Raw genomic sequence first — 18482 nt, 5'->3', positions numbered from 1 at the left:
GATACTTAGGGAGCCCAGGGTGGCTTACCTAGTGTGGGCACTTTAATGCTTAAGTTAGTATTTGATAGTGTGAGCTGAGAGCTTGTATGCTAGTAGGCTAGTGAGCAATGAATCACGTGTATCTTGTATCATTGGGCTGAGGTGCCCAATGTACCCAACGTGACCCAACTCGCTGAGGTGGCAGGGAATGCCAAGTCAATGTCCAATCAATAGGTTGCTTCCACGTGTTTGTGCACGAATAGGTCATGCCAAATCACCCATCATCAGTACCGTTTTTCTAGAAAAATGTTGCTCCAGACCATGCCTTGGAAATCGGGAAAATGTGGTCTGGAGCAACGCCAAATTCAATGTTTTATAAGAAAAATAATGCATTGTTGCTAGTAGTGCAATGATGTGGCATCATCTTAGACGTTAGATAATATAGATCAATGCCGAAAATATTTCTATAGCATTAATACTAAACAAAACCTGTGTTATTTTCTAAAAAACAGCCAATGTAGCAGCACCTATTCTAAAAAAAAACAAACACCATTTTCTGCTTACAACTCCACATGCCCAACAATATTTGAATGAGAAATGGTGCACTATTCGAAGCACCAATACCAAACACCTACAAAGTAGCCAGAAAACTGTTTTTCCGAATGATGGTTGAAAAACAATGGTCCATACTTAGTTGCAAGTTGACTCAAAACTACTCTAGCCGTATTTTTTTTTGGTAAAAAAACTCTTGCCCTTATGTTCTTGTGCCGACCTGCCAAACCATACGAACTTTCGGCTGTTATTCCACTACACAGACATAGTTTCAAGTTTCAACTCCAAAAGTATTAAATCCTTTGACTAAGGCGCAATACCCCACTAATTTGCCACGTGTCCAATGTACAGATGGAGGAGCCCATGATGATGGGATCTGCTAACAATAAAAACTGTCCCAATACGGTCGAGATCGAAAGTTCCCACAGCATATTCCCACCGTGTATCTCCTAATAACAAGTATAAGAAGAATCCGGATTATGGGGAGATATTCGCAACATAGGGTGGGATGTAGTTGTGAGGAGCATATGTCAATTCGTATTGAAAATGTTTTTAATGCATGCTGAGATTTGCTCTTCTTAAAACGCGCCTCACACTAATTTGCTCTTCTTAAAACATCTCCAATACGCAATTTATGATTCATTCCATATGCAATGAGGTTAGTGTGAAGGTGCTCTATTAGAAGCTAAACCCGAATTCAATACCGTCTCAACTCTCAACATGATCAATGTCCCCACGCCTCACTGTAAGATTGAACCCATCAAGACCGGATCTGCTTTTCACACAGGGCGTCTCACTCGCGCCTCACACGTACATCGTATTATACATTGGGAACACTTTCCGTATTTATAAGTTATTATTTACGGGAAATGTTCTCAATGCACGGTGGATGTAAATGTGAGGCGCTCCTGTGTGAGGAGCAGACCCCGTTCCGAACCCATCATGTTATAACTTGTGCGGACACAGATTAAGTGGGAATGTGTTGGAACGAATTTTTTTGGGAAGCATATCCCGGCCCCTATGTCATGCCCTAATCTAATACCGTAAAGCTCGCAAAATGTTGATAAAAAATAATCCATGGATCAGATGGCTTTAAACGAATTTGATCATGCTGCTGCCTTTTTGCTGTATACATTTGCTTGTGTAGGACCCATTCAATGCCATCCATATCCTATTGGAGACAGGATGGCCCATAATCCCAAAGTTCAATGGGTCCCACCAAGGAGCAAAGGAAGACCCGAAATACTTCCATCCATACTTGAGAATGGTTCTGACTTCTGACTTCTGAATTTGCTGGGACCAGCCAAATCAGGGCAACTCTTTGACCAAGTGAATGTCCTCGACTCCTCGGTGAGGCCCAATTTCTATGTTTTAAGCGTTCATTCTGATGTAACACAGATTTGCATCTCCTGTTCCTGCTTTGAATTTTGATTCCACAAAATCCCAGCCACTGTGCCAACTACCTTGGGTCCCATCGTCATTCGTTAATACAATTGTGAATAGGACCGACCAAAAATAAGGAATTTTTCATTGACCAAAAAGAAGGAATTTTTCATCGCTCCTGGTGAATTGTCCTTTCCCAGAGCTAGAAAAACTGAAAACCTGCAAACCCATCGCTTCTCAAAGTTATGTAGATAGATTTCTCTCATTGGCTGAAACTAGCCTGTTTTAGATTTGAACAGTGTTTTCAGAGGATGGAGTTTCCTTCCAGCACACACATACAGATAGAGATAGAGAGAGAGAGGAGTTAATGGAGCTTTAGATGAATCAACCCATGATGATGTTAGAAAATTGTAAAGGCTTTGGGGAAGTAATGAACTCAAATCAAAACCTTCCTTTACAATAATCTACTGGGTGGGAGCTAAATTGTCTTGTTATTAATATTTCTTACTCGACAATGGCAAGTTTGGTGCAATGTTAAAATCTCACTGTACAGTCATGAGAAAGAAGTCTATGAGTCAGAGTGGCCAATTCGTTCAAGAAAATGCTCAAATGTTGGGTTCGTATCCAGTCCACCCCTCACAAGAACCTAGATATCTGGGAGCAACATTAGGTAGTATTCCTTTTTACTGTAATGTGGGAACTTATGGATGAGTCTTTAGAACTAACACAGGTCATTTTGTTTCTATATTTCTGTTGCAGAAAGAGAAAGGACAAGCAATACCAAATTTATCTACATTTGGTGCAATTGCTGAAAGTTTTAGGCCATGTTTGGGAGTGCTTAAAAATAAGTGCTTATTTGGGTGGGGACCACACTATTAAGCACTTATTAGAGTTTGGGAAATAAGCCCGAAATAAGTGCTTATTTTTTAAACCCAAATTTCTAGCTTTTTTTAAGTGCTCATACAATAAGCACTTATTCAAAGTTTTACTCCCAAAATTATCCATGGTAAATTTTTAGAATACCAATTATATCCTTTTACAAAAGCAATTTTACATAGGCACTTATAAAAAAGTAATTTTATAAAAAGTACTTTTATGAAAGTAAAGTATTTTTACCAAAGCACTTTTAGGAAAATACTTTTATGAAAGCACTTTTATAAAAGTACTTTTACATGAAAGTAATTTGATAAAAGTACTTTTACATGAAAGTAATTTTATAAAAGTACTTTTAACGAAAGTAATTTTATAAAAGTACTTTTATAAAATCACTTTTCTGAAAGTACTTTTATGAAAGTATTTTTATAAAAGTACTTTTACAAAAGCACTTTTATGAAAGTATTTTTTTTATGAAAGCACTTATGAAAGTACTTTTATAAAAACACTTTTATAAAAGTACTTTTACAGAAGTACTTTTATAAAAGAACTTTTATGAAAACACTATAAAAGCACTTTTACAGAAGTACTTCTATAAAAACACTTTATAAAAGAACTTCTATAAAAGTAATTTTATTGGAAGTACTTTTATGATAGCACTTTTATAAAAGCACTTCTATCAAAGTACTTTTGTTCATTCACTTTGGATTGGATGTTTTTGAAAATTAAAAAAAAAATGAAGGACAAAAGAGTCACGGTTTCTTATTTAAGTGCTTATTGGAGAAAAAGACCACCAAACGCCCAAGATGAAACAAGTGCTTATTTAAGCACTTGAAAAAGCTGAGTGCCAAATGCAAATAAGTGCTTATTTGAATAAGTACTTGTTTTTAAGCATTTATTCAATAAGCACTTACTTTTAACATAAACACTCCCAAACATGGCCTCAGACTTAGAAACCTGAAGTGGAGATAGATAGCTTGAACCAATCATATTAGATACTTCAATTACTACTTTACTTCCATTTCATGCTTCACTCTACCCAGAAGTCATCAAATGATTTGTCTTTTGAGATATAGCCCATGATAAGCGGTAACTTTTCAAGCAAGTACACTACCTCTCTATGTAATCAAACAGTATTTTGGGCTGTAAATATAAACACAATATAACAATCGAAGGAAAAAATGGAACTCCATAGTATAAAATGCAACTTTAACTGAAAAGAGGAGAATGAAAGCTTGTATGTGGTTAACTCAAAAATGTATTAAAGAAGCTACAGAAACATTCATTCACCTCAGAGCGCATAATTGCAACTACAATAATCTCAAAATTTACATGATAAGTGATCTAGATGAGTCACAATGGGCTCTACTACTCTAGCTCACTGAATTCTAGTGATGGGCCTGATGGCCTATGGGAGGCTGAGGCTTGTGACTCCAAATATGGGTAACTATCTGATCTTCATCCTTTGTGTCCCCAAGGTTTATGCATTCAATTTTAATGTTAGTTTCACTCCATATAAGTAGTGATGAGGCAAGCCTTAGTGATTATATATATATATATATATAGGAATTGAATAAATCAAGGATGAGTTTAAGAGGGTTAGGATGGGTTTAGGAGTGATTGGAGGACAAAAGGCAGATTTGTCCCAGTAGCCAGTACAAATTGCCATTATCATAAGAAAATCCAATATCATCTAGTGACTGCGAAATTATAAACATAACTAATCTATCGCTAGACAAACCAAAATATGAGGGTGGACTTCACAAATAATATGTAAATGACCAAAATACTCCTATAATTTGAAAATACAATACAATTCAGTTTTGGCTTGCTTCTTTACTCCCGCATCACCTAAATTCCTGTTGGATAGTGAACACTACATTAAAGAAAAGGCTTGCATAGAAGTTAGAGATTGGACAAATAATTTCTTCTACTTTTATCATGTTCATGGTGCAATGATTCTATTACATGAATTTTAAGTTTTATAGTAAGCTCTCAAATATTTCTAAAGCATGCACATTTTATTGCTAGATTTTTAAAAATGTAAAATGAATTATTTCTGAATATTTTGCAGGTCGTTATTATGTTCATGAACTTTCTCAACTTTCAATCAAAGAAACTAATGAAAGGGATCTAGTATATATAAAATAATAAAACATCTAGATTGGAATGCAATTTTTCTCATGGGGGTATGGGAGATAGCCCCTCCCATAACCCCCCAACCCTGGTGGCAACAGGATTTGATCCCAGGTCTCTTCTACAACTAGTCAGACATTACCAACTGAACCACCACCAGTTGGCCAAGAAGGCACAATTAAAACATCAGTCAAAGCCGAATTTTTTGAAGGTCACATATATAGATAACAAAGACTGCTGCTCTGAAAATAAGATCATGTTAGAAGAATTGCTATTTCTGATGAACATCAATGGTTGCACAGGTATTTAAAATTTTCTTCCAACAAATTGGAGTCTACTAATGCTTTTCATCATTCACCTGATTGTTGCCATATGAGAAAAGTTGACCACAAAACCAGGTAGCACCTAATTTCCAAGTTCTCTCATGCATATGATTCCATAACAGCGGAAAGCACAAGACAACAAATTTAAAACTAGCTCTCTACCAAAAATATAAAAAATTTAACCAGAAAAGTATTTTGGATTTGTAAATAAAAAGCTAAGACAAGTGTGAAAATGCTGGTTTGAGGATGAGATTATCCATTTTGTGCAAAAGCACCAGAGTTTAGGTAGATATTAACCCCTCCCAAGACTCAGATAGCTGGGACCAACATTAGGTAGTGGTCCTTTAAAATCACAAAGCTAAGAAAACTAAACTCTAAAACTAAACTAATTAGCTAAAGTTCAGAAATTAATATAAAATATCCCTGTGCCATAAACTAAGAAGCAGATCTAGGTAGGAAAAATTACCAAAATCAGGTATTTAGCAGAAAAATGAATTTTAAAACCTGTCCCAACCAAACTGGTTTTCACTGGAAATAGTAAATTGCAAACCCAAAGTCAAATATGGATCAAGCAACTATGAAGACCCAATAACCATGCCATATACTGTTAAATTTATGGAGTTTTAGTATCAAGAACTCCAAATCAATGCACTGACGACTTATCTGAATAGTTGAATAGTTTCTGGCTATATGGTGAGTGAAAGACCCATGCCATAGGAAGAAAAGTTGATTGGATGTGACAATGTCATTCTGGTTAAGAAATATAGTAGACTGTTTCTTGTCATGTTATCAGTTAATATCTAGTTTGTGCCTCTTCTTAATATCCAAATGTTGAAGTACAACATTAACAATTTCAAATTCAGAACTTAATATCAGATGAGAATACTGTTCTATACAACCAGAGTATATAACTCATTTTTCTCGATCATAAAGCACTAGGTACTATTCTAACTCTACTTATTGTTAACTCAGAGATGATTTACCATACCCAAAACACCAAATAAAGAAACTAAATCAGAAATTTTGAACTAATGTAAGGAGAAAAACAAATCAATAATAGTATCTTCCCTAAATACAAAGACATCCAACCAAGTCTCCTAATCCACCAAAGATGGCTTAAACTATCCCTAGTATTTCCATATGTGTGTCTCAAACACTATACAAAGGTATCCACAATTATATCTCTCTAACAGTTAGGTTTAAGGATCACCACTACTCTAACCTTTGACCAGTTTTGTTGATAACCTTTCTATCATTTGAATACCCAAACCTCACTAATTTCAACCACGGATATGACTCAATATTTTGAATTTGCAATAAAAGTTTTATTCGTTTCAATAGAACAGCTAAAGTAAAAAAAAAAAATTGATACTAGAATGAGCATATGCTTTGCATGAATGAAAAATCTATTGACAATCATAATCAAAAGAAAGGGACATGAATAAACTTTTTTTTTGCATCACAAAACAGATTCAAACTGAAATATATGGAACAATAAAAAATATACAAGCATTCGAAATCACACACAAAAAAATGAAAAGAACAATAAATGGAACCAGAACTGTACTTTAATCCTGCCCCAACTACCAATAAAAGATAAAAAATGCTTCCCATTTAAAAATACTAAGAAAACCACAGAAACAATGATGAGAGAGATTGAGAGTAGCAACAGATCTAGAGAGGTCAACAGAGAAATTTAGAAACATCCGGTTCTATTTGTTTGAGCTGCAAATTCATTTGCACTAATACAAATGCATTAAGGCTCAGTCTGGAAGGAGTACAAATACAAATATGTAGAGTGCAAAGCCTTGTATTTTGTATGTATTTGTACTGTACATATTTGTATTTGTACTCTTTCCAAACTGAGCTGTGGAAGGAGTACAAATACAAATATGTAGAGTGAAAAACTATGTATTTTGTATGCATTTGTACATTACATACTTGTATTTTACTTTATTCTGTTTTGTCTTAATTTACTTCATTTGTACTGCATTCAAACAAAATAAGATAAAATTTGAAACAAAAATAGGTCAGAATTTACACTCAAATCATTTGCACTGCCATGGTTTTGCATCAGTGCAAATTTATTTGCATTGCAACCAAACACAGCCTAAAGTGCAAATGAGAAGAATGCAAATTCTAGTCCATTTTTGTTTTGGCTACTACTTTACTTTGCTTGAGGTTTTATTTTACTTCATCTGCACTGTAAACAAACAAAATAAGATTAAAAGTTGAAACAAATATAAATCAGAATTTGCACTCCATTCTTTTGTACCAGTACAAATGGAATTGCACTCCAAACAAACTGGGTTAAAAAATAAACTTAGAGGGGAATAGATAGAGTAAGAAAAATTTACTGGCAGCAATAAAAAAGGAAGAAAGTGGAGGCATGATGTGTTCAGACTTCAGAAGGTGATGGCAGGAAAAAAGCTTCCTCTTCCAAGACCAGTATGTAAGAAAACTCCTTTCAGAATCAACAGGAAATGAGTTGAGCCTAGATAACTTAACAAACTATTTTCTTAATTGAAATTTTGATACCCTTGTAAAATAGTGGGCTATACTGAATCTTTTAATCCCATTTCTTTTCCAATTGAGGCCATTTGATTCAACATAAAAGGGACAGAAGACATTTTAAGTCTGAAACATTTCAATACTTCATCTATATTTCTGCCCCTTTTGTATTGTAATAAATGCTCCTTTATGTTGAAAGAATGACCTAAAAGGGGTGGATGGGCATAATAATCTAATTTCTGCCTCATGAAAGTCAAAGCAATAATACCCATAAGCACTATTCCGGAAAATATGCTAAAATGGAACAAATAAAAGAGAATAAACATGATTATTAGGTAAAAATTATAGGGCTCCAGTGGAACTTCACTTCCTCTTTTTCAACTATACAAGCAGAAAAAAGTTCACAAAAGCAGCCTTACAAGGAGTAATAAACCAAATCAGAATGCTGGTTACAGGTGGTCTACAAATGCCGCTCATATTATTTTCTTCTATACACATTCGAGGAAGCAAATTCACTATTGCATCTATACATTGAAGAATAATCCTAAAATAAAAGCAAATCTATAGTAAGGTAACCATCTTAGCACTCTCACAGGATTTTTTTATCAGTTCCTGTAAACAGGATTTTTTCCCCAAAAGATTTTGGAACATTTTAGGCACTGAATACTTAGAATAAGCACATGCAAAAAGAGTTCGACTGAAATTTAATGTGATGGGAAGCATCAATCTACTTCTGAATATTTCAAGGCAAAGGCAGCTGATGACAAAGAAATCAAGTCCAAATCAGCATTTTGAATTTGACATTCTCATCTGTTTCATCCATAAGGACCACTTAACAGCCTCTAGGAAGTTATCATTCTTCCTTAGTGCATTGATGAGATTAACATAAGTTATCTGATCAGGCTCAATCCCGTTCTCTCTCATTTCCTTCACCACACCTACAGCCTCTTCAACCATTCCAGCAATCCCATAAGCCTTTATCAATGTATTGTAGCTACACAGATCGGGCTGCAGTCCGCATTCCTTCAGTTCAGTCAGCACGTTAGCAACTTCTTCAATCCATCCTTGCTCTCCATAAATATTTATCATAGTGTTGTAAGTATAGTGGTCAGAATCACAGCTTGATTCCCTCATCTTTTGCAACACACTTCTGAAACTCTCCATTTGACCCTCTTTCCCATAAGCATCTAACATGCAATTGTAAGCTTCTAGAGAAACAGAAAACCCATTAAATTCCATTTTTTTAACTGTTGATGTCATATTATTGAAATCCTTGCTTTGTCCATAGGCTGCTATGATCGTATTATAGGAGATAACATCAACTAAACCCCGTTTCTTTGCCATCCAGAAGACCTTCCTGACCTTCTTGAAAAGCTTGGCTTTTCCAAAAACATCAAGCATGACATTGAAGGTAATGACATTGGGTGAAAACCCACGTTGAATCATCTCATTGAAAAGCCGAGAAAGCTCATCCACAGGCAAGGCACGAGCACAACAATTTATGACACAGTTATACATTTCCTGATCCCATGTGATTCCACTTTTCAAAATCTTGTAGTACAAGTTTGCCAACTTTTCTACCATGCCACACTTTTGATAAATACGGAGCATGTCTAGGAACAAAAAATTGTCTGGAACAATGTCCTTCTGTTTCTCCATTTTGTCTAGGACCAAACAAGCTTCGTTCAAAGACCCAGCTTTGGCATACATCCTCACAACAACACTATAGGCAATCATGTCCAAGGAAGTTCCTGAAGATTCCAGATTCAGATAGAGATTTTTTGCATCTGCAAAACGGCCCATGGCACCATATATGTCAATCATTGTGCAAGTAATGTGCAAGTTTGGGATCCCTTCCTGTTTGGGCATTTCAGTGAATATTTTAACAGCATTCTCATGATAACCCAACTCCTTGCAGGAGCAAATTAGAAAATGGTACAGGTTGTCTTCAAAGTTTGGATCCTTCCACCGTTTGTCCTTTAGGACATCTAAAGCATCATCCACCAGGGAACACTTAACATAGGCCATGACCAAAATCGAGCATGAAGTCTGGTCAACCAAAACATGTTCATAAAATTTACCTTTCAGTATGAGAGGTATTTTGTCTATTCTTCCAACTTTCTCATATGCCCGTAGAACACTACTGAGGATGGAGGAGTACTGGCAGCCTATCCTACTCATATCCTCAAGAGTCTGCATTGCACCTTCTTCATCTTTATGTTTTGCTTGCAAGTTTATCATTGTGTACAAATTCGATGAGTTAGGTTCAAACCCTGACCGTTTGAGTTCATCATAATACCACCTGGCTTCTCTGTAATTGTCAGCTCTACCCCATCCTTCAATCATGGATCTGTAAGTTGTTTCATCAGGCTCCAAGCCAACATTCTTGAGGTTTTGGAATAGTCGTTGGGCGCCATCCATATTAGAAACCTTTCCATACCCTGTAATCAACGTGTTGTATGCAACAATATTTGGGCTAAACCCCACTTCTTGCATTGATCTCAATACTTGTTCAGACTTCTCTAACTTGCCCTGCTGGCTGTAAGCATTAAGCTGAACCAACCAATTTTCCAAATTGGGAATCACACGATCTTCTTTCATGAGGCCAATAATTTCTTCTGATTTATCGTATAAACCTAAACGGGTATATATAGTGATCATTGCAGAGTAAGCAGAATGACAATGCAGCTTGAAGAACCTCATCTTTGCAAACGCGGACTCTGCTTCTGCAACATTGCCACCCTTCTGATAAAGGTTCATGAGCATCCCAAAGGTAGCAATATTTGGCTGAACCCCATTTTGCAACATCAAATGGAACCACTTGGTTGCCAAATCAGTTAACCCCCTTCTATAACATGCATATATAAGCGTATTAAAAACTTGAAAATTGAGTATGCATTCAGAATCAGTACTCATCTCACGAAGAAGTTTTTCAGCTGAATCCCACTCCCCCTTCCTGCTTAACACTCTGAGGACTAAATTATAAGCAAGACCATTCTTTTTCAGTTTTCCGTTGTTCCGCATCCACTCGAAAAAGCTCAACGTCATGCGGTCGCTACTCCTCTCAAGCCGTTTTAAGATAGAGTTACAATGTGCCACACTCGAGTCAGACCCAATTGCAGAGACAGCAGCCTCTAATCCCTTATCCATAACAGAAATGGAATCACTACCATTTCCCTTATAATCAAATTTGGACCGTTTCTCTTGTTCTTGTTTAATCCTTCTAGTACCACATTCCGAAGAAGCAACTTCTCCACCTTTAACTTCTCTCTTCGATCCACGAAATCTCCTCCAGAGGCTCCTTGCACTCTTCCTAACCTCACTGCCAAGAACTGGGTTTTGTAAATTCGAACCCTCACCAGCTGAAGCTTCTTCTCTCACTACAATATCAGCTTGGCTTAACTCAGATACATCGGCAACTTCCGTGGCAAGCCGAGAAACCCTAACCTGTTTTAGGCGACCGAAAGGGTTAACGTTACGGGCTCCATTGATCTGAGCACAACCCGTAAAAGATGGATTCGAACGCCGATCAGACCATCTATCAATGTTACTTAAAACACTAGAATTCAAGGAGGCCATGGCTTACACTGGCCTCCAACCAAGCACGTACAATGAATTCATTAGAATTTCAACTAACAGGAAGAGTAACTCAATACATAGAAACTAGAATTTGAGTCAAAGAGAGTGTCTGGAGCGGACTGGAGATGATCAATCGAGAGATTACAAGAAACATGTGTCAAATTTCTCGAAATTCAACTAATTAAATAAAATTTGGATCGAAATGATGGAGCAAAGAGAGATTGTTCTTGGCCTACCTCTCTTTTGTTCTTCGGATAACGAACGTTGAAGCAGTGGCGGAAAATAACTGAAATCGGATTTGATTTGATTTTGGTTTCTCTTTTATATCAAGTCGGAGAGCCTGGGAAGTGGGAAGTGAAGGCGGTCGTTAATGCTAATTTACGCAGTGGTGCGTACGGATGGATCGGAAAACATAGACATCTTATCGTCTGAGTAGAGTAGGGGGACCCACCATTTGATCAAGGGTGGAGATTGGGCTTCCTCTTCTAAAAGTCTATGAATGATAGAATACATTTTACTCCATGATAGGATAATAATTGGAAGAACCATTGAATTGGAATCTTTTGTTCTGATTCTTAGGCATGTTCTCGAGCAATAACCCAAGACTAGAAATCTGAATCCAACGGTCCTGAGAAGGAGGGCAGTTAGTTATTGACCGTGTTCCACTAACGGCTGAAGAGCTGAACTGAATGCCTTCATTGCTTTCGCTGTGTTTGTTGCTGGTGTAAATCTGAATTAGATACAAATTCTGACTTGATGCAAAATTTGTATTTTTATCTCATTTACTCATTGGTAGTACAAATTTTACATCTCAAAAACTGATGCAATATTTGCATCACCTCATCGATTATTCTCTTTTATAAAGTGGGACCACGGCATCTTTCTTCTTATCCCATTCTCAAACAAATAACTTTCCTACCTCCATTCTCTTTCATATATGTGGAAACACTAATTTATTTCTTACAAGCAAGTAAGACAAAGGTCATATCCCATTGCCACCAAGGTTGGTCAGTGTTATGAGTATTAATTAATGAGGGGTGATTTGGCCCTTTACTGACCTGGCAACACGTGGCATCCGTCTTTGTCGCTTGACACCTCACCACCACGTAGATAGACACATATTTCGCCAAGTCAAAGAGATGCACCTCGAAATCAATCCAAGACACCTCATACATAGCAAGGCGGTTAGCAACACCTCGTCCAGGGTCAACCTATGGTACCTCATCGTTACTGGTTCAAGAGACCTCGGCGTGAGAGCAACCTTCCTCAAGGACTTGAAGACCTATGGTATCTCGTCAGTACCGATCTAAGGGACCTTGACATGAGGAATGATTTCTCTTGAGGATTTGCTGACCTAACTAAGGTCTAGGTGGCAACCTGCGAGATGTGCTCGCCGACTTCCTCTATGGGCATCCCACCATTCCAGGGTCCTTTGGAAGTCAACTCCCATACCAAATGTTGTGGAGAAAGGCACAAAGCCTAGTTTGCATGCGAAACTATCTCTAAGGACTTTGAACCAATCAGCCACATCCTCTTAGAGACCTTGGATGTAGTGCGTGGAGTTCACACCAAACAATATCTATATAAAGGTCTCATTTCCAACTTCAAGAGATATGCACAATTTAACACTCGCAACTCTCTAACTCTCTCCAAAATCCCCGGTTTGTTGATTTAAGCATCAAAGTGCCCACACCTAGTAAAGCATCCTAAACACTCTAATCTCTCTTCTTACAACTCAACTAAATGACCTACTTAGCCCAACTTCCAAGATGCCCTCCAACAGGAAGTTGCTACATCGCACATCATCTAAGTATTGGGATTGACTTACCCCTTGTTGTATAACTTCAATAAACCAAATAATACGACAATCAAATATGAACAAAATTAGGTAAGAATATACATTTAGCCTATTTGCACTCCCATGCATCTACACCAGTCTAAAACTATAAATGGAATTTGCACCCCGAAGCTCAAACAGACTGAACCTTTGTCTTGGTTAATTGACCTATCGACTTAGAGGATTGAACCGTTGATGATCTATTGTGAACAGGTTTTTGTGTTATTTATTTTTTTGAAAATTTGTATATTTGATTACATCAGGGATTGATCCATCGACCCAAATGGCTAAATCGCCAACCATTGGTCCAAAAGAAAAATGGTTCAACTTTCGGGTCTGGTTTAAAACACTAATTACAACAATATTTATGTTTTTTTGGTGTTGCAATAGAACAGTATCTACGTCAGACATATGAGACAAATTGATTCTTATTCTTGTCGGGCGGGTTGGGCTGGCTTTCTGCTCTACCCAAGCCTAACCCTAAAAATTAGGGGCAGGGCTTGAGTCCGACTTGAGACCAAGGTCAAGCTTAAATTATTCAATCCAAGCTCAGTTCGTATTGAAATTTGATATGAATGAATATGTACATGGTATATATGTGTGTATATGTATATATGCCAATGTGTATTTATATCTAGATGTAATTGAATCAGGTTCGGACTGTGTAAAGGCTAAGTCCAAATGCAACCCAAAATATAAAGAAATTCAAACTTTTGAACCAAAGTCCAGTCTCAAGGCCAAAACTCTAACCTGGCCTGTCCAAATTCTGGTTAGGTTGGTCTGGGCTCGAGTTGGGCGATCCAACTTGACCCTAGAATTAAATGGATTCTTTAAATAAAAGGGCATGAATTGAGTAGTTCTGACAGTCAAAAATGCATTAAATTTTTGCATGAAGATCTGAGTAGCTCGAAGCTAGTTTGGCAGATACACGTCGTTTCATGTCTTTTTATGCAAGAATAATGCATAAAAGACGGGGGAAAACTTCATTTGAAGTTTCATGAAATCAGCCCAAAATGAACTTCTTGCATCTTTTCAACACTCCAGCTTTTGACGGCTAGATCTTCCGCGAACCAAACGGGAATAGACCGAAAATCTATCTGCCCGATTTGTAAACAACCAAAAAACCATACAGAAAAACACGCCAAACGAGCCTTACATTAGCTTAGGAATAAAAAAAGAAAACCCTAATTTGAAAATTCCTCTCCATTGAACATAATTGAAATGCCAACGTTTCAGTGGATTCCTCAGTCATCTAAACGTTTATGGGCTCATGGTAGTCTTCTCATCCAAACTCATTGATTGAAGAATTACTCTTTTGAATTTTTCATACATACACAGTTGAGTTGTTTATTAATTACCCACTTGAGCAGATCCCCCTACCCTTCATAAACTGCAGTAACCAAATAGTTACCTGGGTTTATGTGGCCCCAAAAAAATTCCAAATCAACGCTGGAGAGGGAGAGAGATGTTGACATGTTGCTTTCTCTGAAAATATACTTGACTTCAACACGAAGATTATTCCCAAGTCCATGAACCGTTAACCTCAAATTACCAATAAAATTTAATTTAATAAAAGACTATCATGCACCATAATTCATGCCAATGAAAAGAAGCTTCAACAGAAAGCCTTTTTCATTTTTTTGCTGTTTTGGGATTTCCACCAAACAGTCCTTATAGGCTGTCCAAAGGGAGGTTCAGTCATGAAGCAAAAAATTGCTATTTAAAAGCCCTCCCAAACAGGCATCAAAGCTTTTAAGGATTAGAACATGACTTTAACGCTGTGTGTGGTTTGATAAAAAAAAAGTAAAAAAACCTATAAAATGCCTGTATAGATTTCTTTACCTTTTATTTCAAACCAAACACAACCTAAAATGTTAAGCTGAGCCTTGCAAGAGTAGCACACGTTTCTGTTCTGTCGCTTGTTGCAAATGATTTTTGCGTGTGAATGCTGAATCCTTTGCTTGTTGCATACTTGCATCAAAATAAGCTAAACCTATTCAATTTAACAACCTGGTGTGCACGCAGGGAGGCAACTTGAATCCAAATCCAACTCAACAACAAGGAAATAAAGGGTTAGGTGGGGTCTGGTCGAGCTTCAGGTTAGGGTTAGGGTGGAACCTGAGTATAAATTCTCATATTTATTCTTTTAAATTAAACCTAAAAAAATTAAGTTAAAATTTGAGATTCGACATACATGAATAAATTTAAATATGACTTGATTCGATTCAATAAATATCTAAATCAATTATATATATATATATATTATTTCATGTATAAATCAGATATTTTTTGGTCTTTTTGAGTTGAATTGGCAAAATGCTAAACCCTAATCCTCAATATTCAAGTTAGAGTTGACATACGGCTCAGGCAAGTCAATGGTTCAACCCCTAGAGTCGGCTGGTTTTTGATAAAGTCAATGTTTTTTAACCAAAGAATATAGATTTGATCATCTGGTTCAAATGGTTTGAATGGTTTAATCACCCAGATCAACACCGTTTTGAAATGTTGTTTTGGAAAATGGGTGACTCAACAGTGACCCAACCCAACCCAATTTCTTTTCGGGTCAAGCACCTTCTAGCCAGGTCATTAGATAGAGGACTCTAACCCGCTTTTTTTGCGAGTTGGGTCGGGTCATGTTTGTGGGTTGGATTGAATTTTTTGCCACGTAACCAATCACGAGTGAACACGCCAGTTAATTATTTATTTTTACCCATTTACCCCAAGATTTTGCCTCTTGATTTATTTTTTCCAAGTCAATGATAAATCTGCACGGCAACAGTTCACTAAACGAAATGGTTAAATTTCCGTTAGGGCTATGACTGAAGGGGCTGAACTGGATGATTTATTTCTCTGTCTTTTAATGGAAAGGCAAATTAAGCTACTTCAGCCGTTATCTAACAGTCCACGTGGCAAGTTTTTCTGTTGGAGTTCCATAGCGAATAATGCGTCCCTAAACACGGTTTTATAGTCAGATTGGAGTCTATTAAACATCGTCCATAATGACCTTCTGCGAAAATAAGTTCTATCTGATACCAATCCAACGGTCAGATGGTTCCCCCAAGAGTGAAGACACATCTATTATAGTGACAGTTAACACGAAACGCGCGCTTGGTCGGTTCGAAGACGCATAACAGATTGCCGCTTCTCATCCATCTGGTTTCGGAAATCGGGGCTTGAAGCCTTGAGCTTTGCTGGGCTTACTGTTTCTTATTTTATAAGTTTGCTTATAACTGAAATTGTTGTAAAATGCGATCGCTCTTCTCTTTCCATTGTCTGCTCAAAGCTCTCAATCCGGGTGGCTTTTTCTTCTTTTTCTGCGATTCTCTGCTCAAAATCCCCATTAGCTAATTGGGTTTCTATCTTCCCTCTGATTCGCCTGCTCACAACCCAAGTGGGTTTTCTGTTTCTCTCCGATTCTCTGCTCAAAACCCGAAAATCTAATTTGGTTTCTCTGTTCTTCAAGTGGGTGTTCTTTGTCAATCTCTGGAATTCAAGCGACGATGAAGCGAAGGCGGCGACAGCAGAAGACGATGGAGATGGGTAGTGATGGAAGGACATGGACGAGAGGAGCTACGATCGGGAAAGGAAGTTTTGGCACGGTTTCTTTGGCCAAGACGACGGGACCCAACAAGCGCCGAAGCTACCTCCCGCCTTCAATTGCAGTGAAATGGACCGAGGTCTCTGATTCGTATTCTCTTCAGAAGGAGAAAGAGATTCTTTCCAACTTCAGTGGATGCCCTTACATCCTTCATTGCTTTGGGGAGGAGGTTACAGTTGAGAATGGTCAGATGATCTACAATGTGTTGTTGGAGTACGGCGCTGGCGGCAGCCTGGCCGATCGGATAAGAAATTCGGCTGGTGGGTTACCTGAATCCGAAGTCAAGCGATATACAAGGTCGATTCTTCGTGGTCTCAGTTACATTCACGCTCAAAGTTACGTCCACTGCGATATCAAACCTCAAAATATTCTTCTGGTACCCGCTTCTTCTCTAATCAAGAAGAGGAGGAAGGGTGAGGACTATGTTGCGAAGATTGCCGACTTCGGAGTGGCGAAGAAGGTTCAACAGAAATGGAAGAACGAGACTCCTTGCTGGAGAGGCACTCCTCTGTACATGTCGCCGGAATCAATTGCGCATAACTCACAGGAGCCTCCCTCTGATATTTGGGCTCTTGGGTGCGTCGTATCTGAGATGATCAGTGGGAAGCCGGCATGGAGTTGCAAGCCAGGTGAGACTAGAGATGATCTTCTACAGCGTATAGGCTGGAGCCATGAATTACCCAGAATACCGGGTGATTTGTCGAATGAGGGGAAAGATTTTCTGAAGAGATGTTTTGTGAGGACTACTATGTTCAGGTGGACGGCGGAGATGCTGCTGCATCACCCCTTTGTTGCATCAGATGGTGAAGATATTGGAGAACTGGAGGGGATTCTATCTCTATCTGCTCCGGCTGCAGCAGGGCTGGTCTGGTCCTTGTTGTCGTTGTCTGAAACTGGCAATCGCATTCAGAAACAGGAGATAGGAACAAGAATCAAATTGTCCTGCTCTTCTAGTGATTTGACTACCGTCGGGGGAGAGGATCTGCATATTTCTTCGGGTTCAGAAGAGGTAGATGAGATGAATGCTCCAACATCAGGCAGCAGTATAGAATGCACGAAGCTGATCAAAGTTACAAGCTCCACAAGTTCTATTGAGGATGGAACACTCGAGCAACTCTCACAGGCTTCATTGGATATAAGGCAGAAACACTGGCATGAAATTAGCAACTAAATCTGATTCTTTCTTTCCAATGCTTTCAGGAGTATAGGATTTAATTGTAAGAAATTGGAGGAACAATGATTTGTAGTCAATTTTTAATTAATGAGTAGGTTGGTACAGATGAGAAGGCTTTCTTGTCTATGTTACATCTGCATCAGGTCAGGGTTCTGTAATTTTCTCTTCATACATTGATTTCCGATAATTTTTTATTTGTAAATATTGCAGAATTATAGTGCTCCATTTGTAGAATTCTTACTTCTCTCTTATTTTTTATTGGAGAAGATTTTAGTTTCTTTTCCACGACTGTTTTCTACTTATTTCTTTTTGTGTTATAACACCAATCCCTTTTTCCTAGAAAGCTTAAGATCAAGAAAATGGGCTGGGTAAAAGAAGACTCCATATAGAAGCATTTAGGTTATAATAAATCATCAAAAGAAGATTCACATTATTACTTCTACTTTTAAACTATACTAATTCAAATACCATAAAGTTTTTGATAACTAAATGCAAAGAAAAAACATGTCCTGCTACAATATTTGGTCCCAGCTATTG

General features: G+C 37.7%; 1 protein-coding gene and 1 pseudogene across 2 annotated transcripts; one reads left to right on the top strand and one right to left on the bottom strand.

Moving 5' to 3' along the window:
• Positions 1-8059: 8059 nt before the first annotated feature.
• On the bottom strand, positions 8060-11725 carry LOC104609172 (Tetratricopeptide repeat (TPR)-like superfamily protein). The gene has a single exon (XM_010275409.2). It carries the CDS (start codon positions 11334-11336, stop codon positions 8541-8543), a length of 2796 nt encoding a protein of 931 aa, XP_010273711.1. The 5' UTR covers positions 11337-11725; the 3' UTR covers positions 8060-8540.
• A 4551-nt stretch (positions 11726-16276) lies between these two features.
• LOC104609171 (mitogen-activated protein kinase kinase kinase 20 pseudogene) lies at positions 16277-18179 on the top strand (annotated as a pseudogene). The gene has a single exon (XR_016079885.1). The product of XR_016079885.1 is annotated as a mitogen-activated protein kinase kinase kinase 20 pseudogene (transcript).
• The last annotated feature ends 303 nt before the right edge of the window (positions 18180-18482 follow it).

The sequence above is a fragment of the Nelumbo nucifera genome, chromosome 8, assembly GCF_055504915.1.
Source record: "Nelumbo nucifera cultivar China Antique chromosome 8, China Antique-T2T, whole genome shotgun sequence".
Classification (NCBI taxonomy): Eukaryota; Viridiplantae; Streptophyta; class Magnoliopsida; order Proteales; family Nelumbonaceae; genus Nelumbo; species Nelumbo nucifera.
This window is presented reverse-complemented; position numbering and strand designations above follow the sequence as displayed.

Bases quoted from the DNA above. Each gene is read 5' to 3' on its own strand.
- LOC104609172 (XM_010275409.2), bottom strand. From the start codon at position 11,336: ATGGCCTCCTTGAATTCTAGTGTTTTAAGTAACATTGATAGATGGTCT.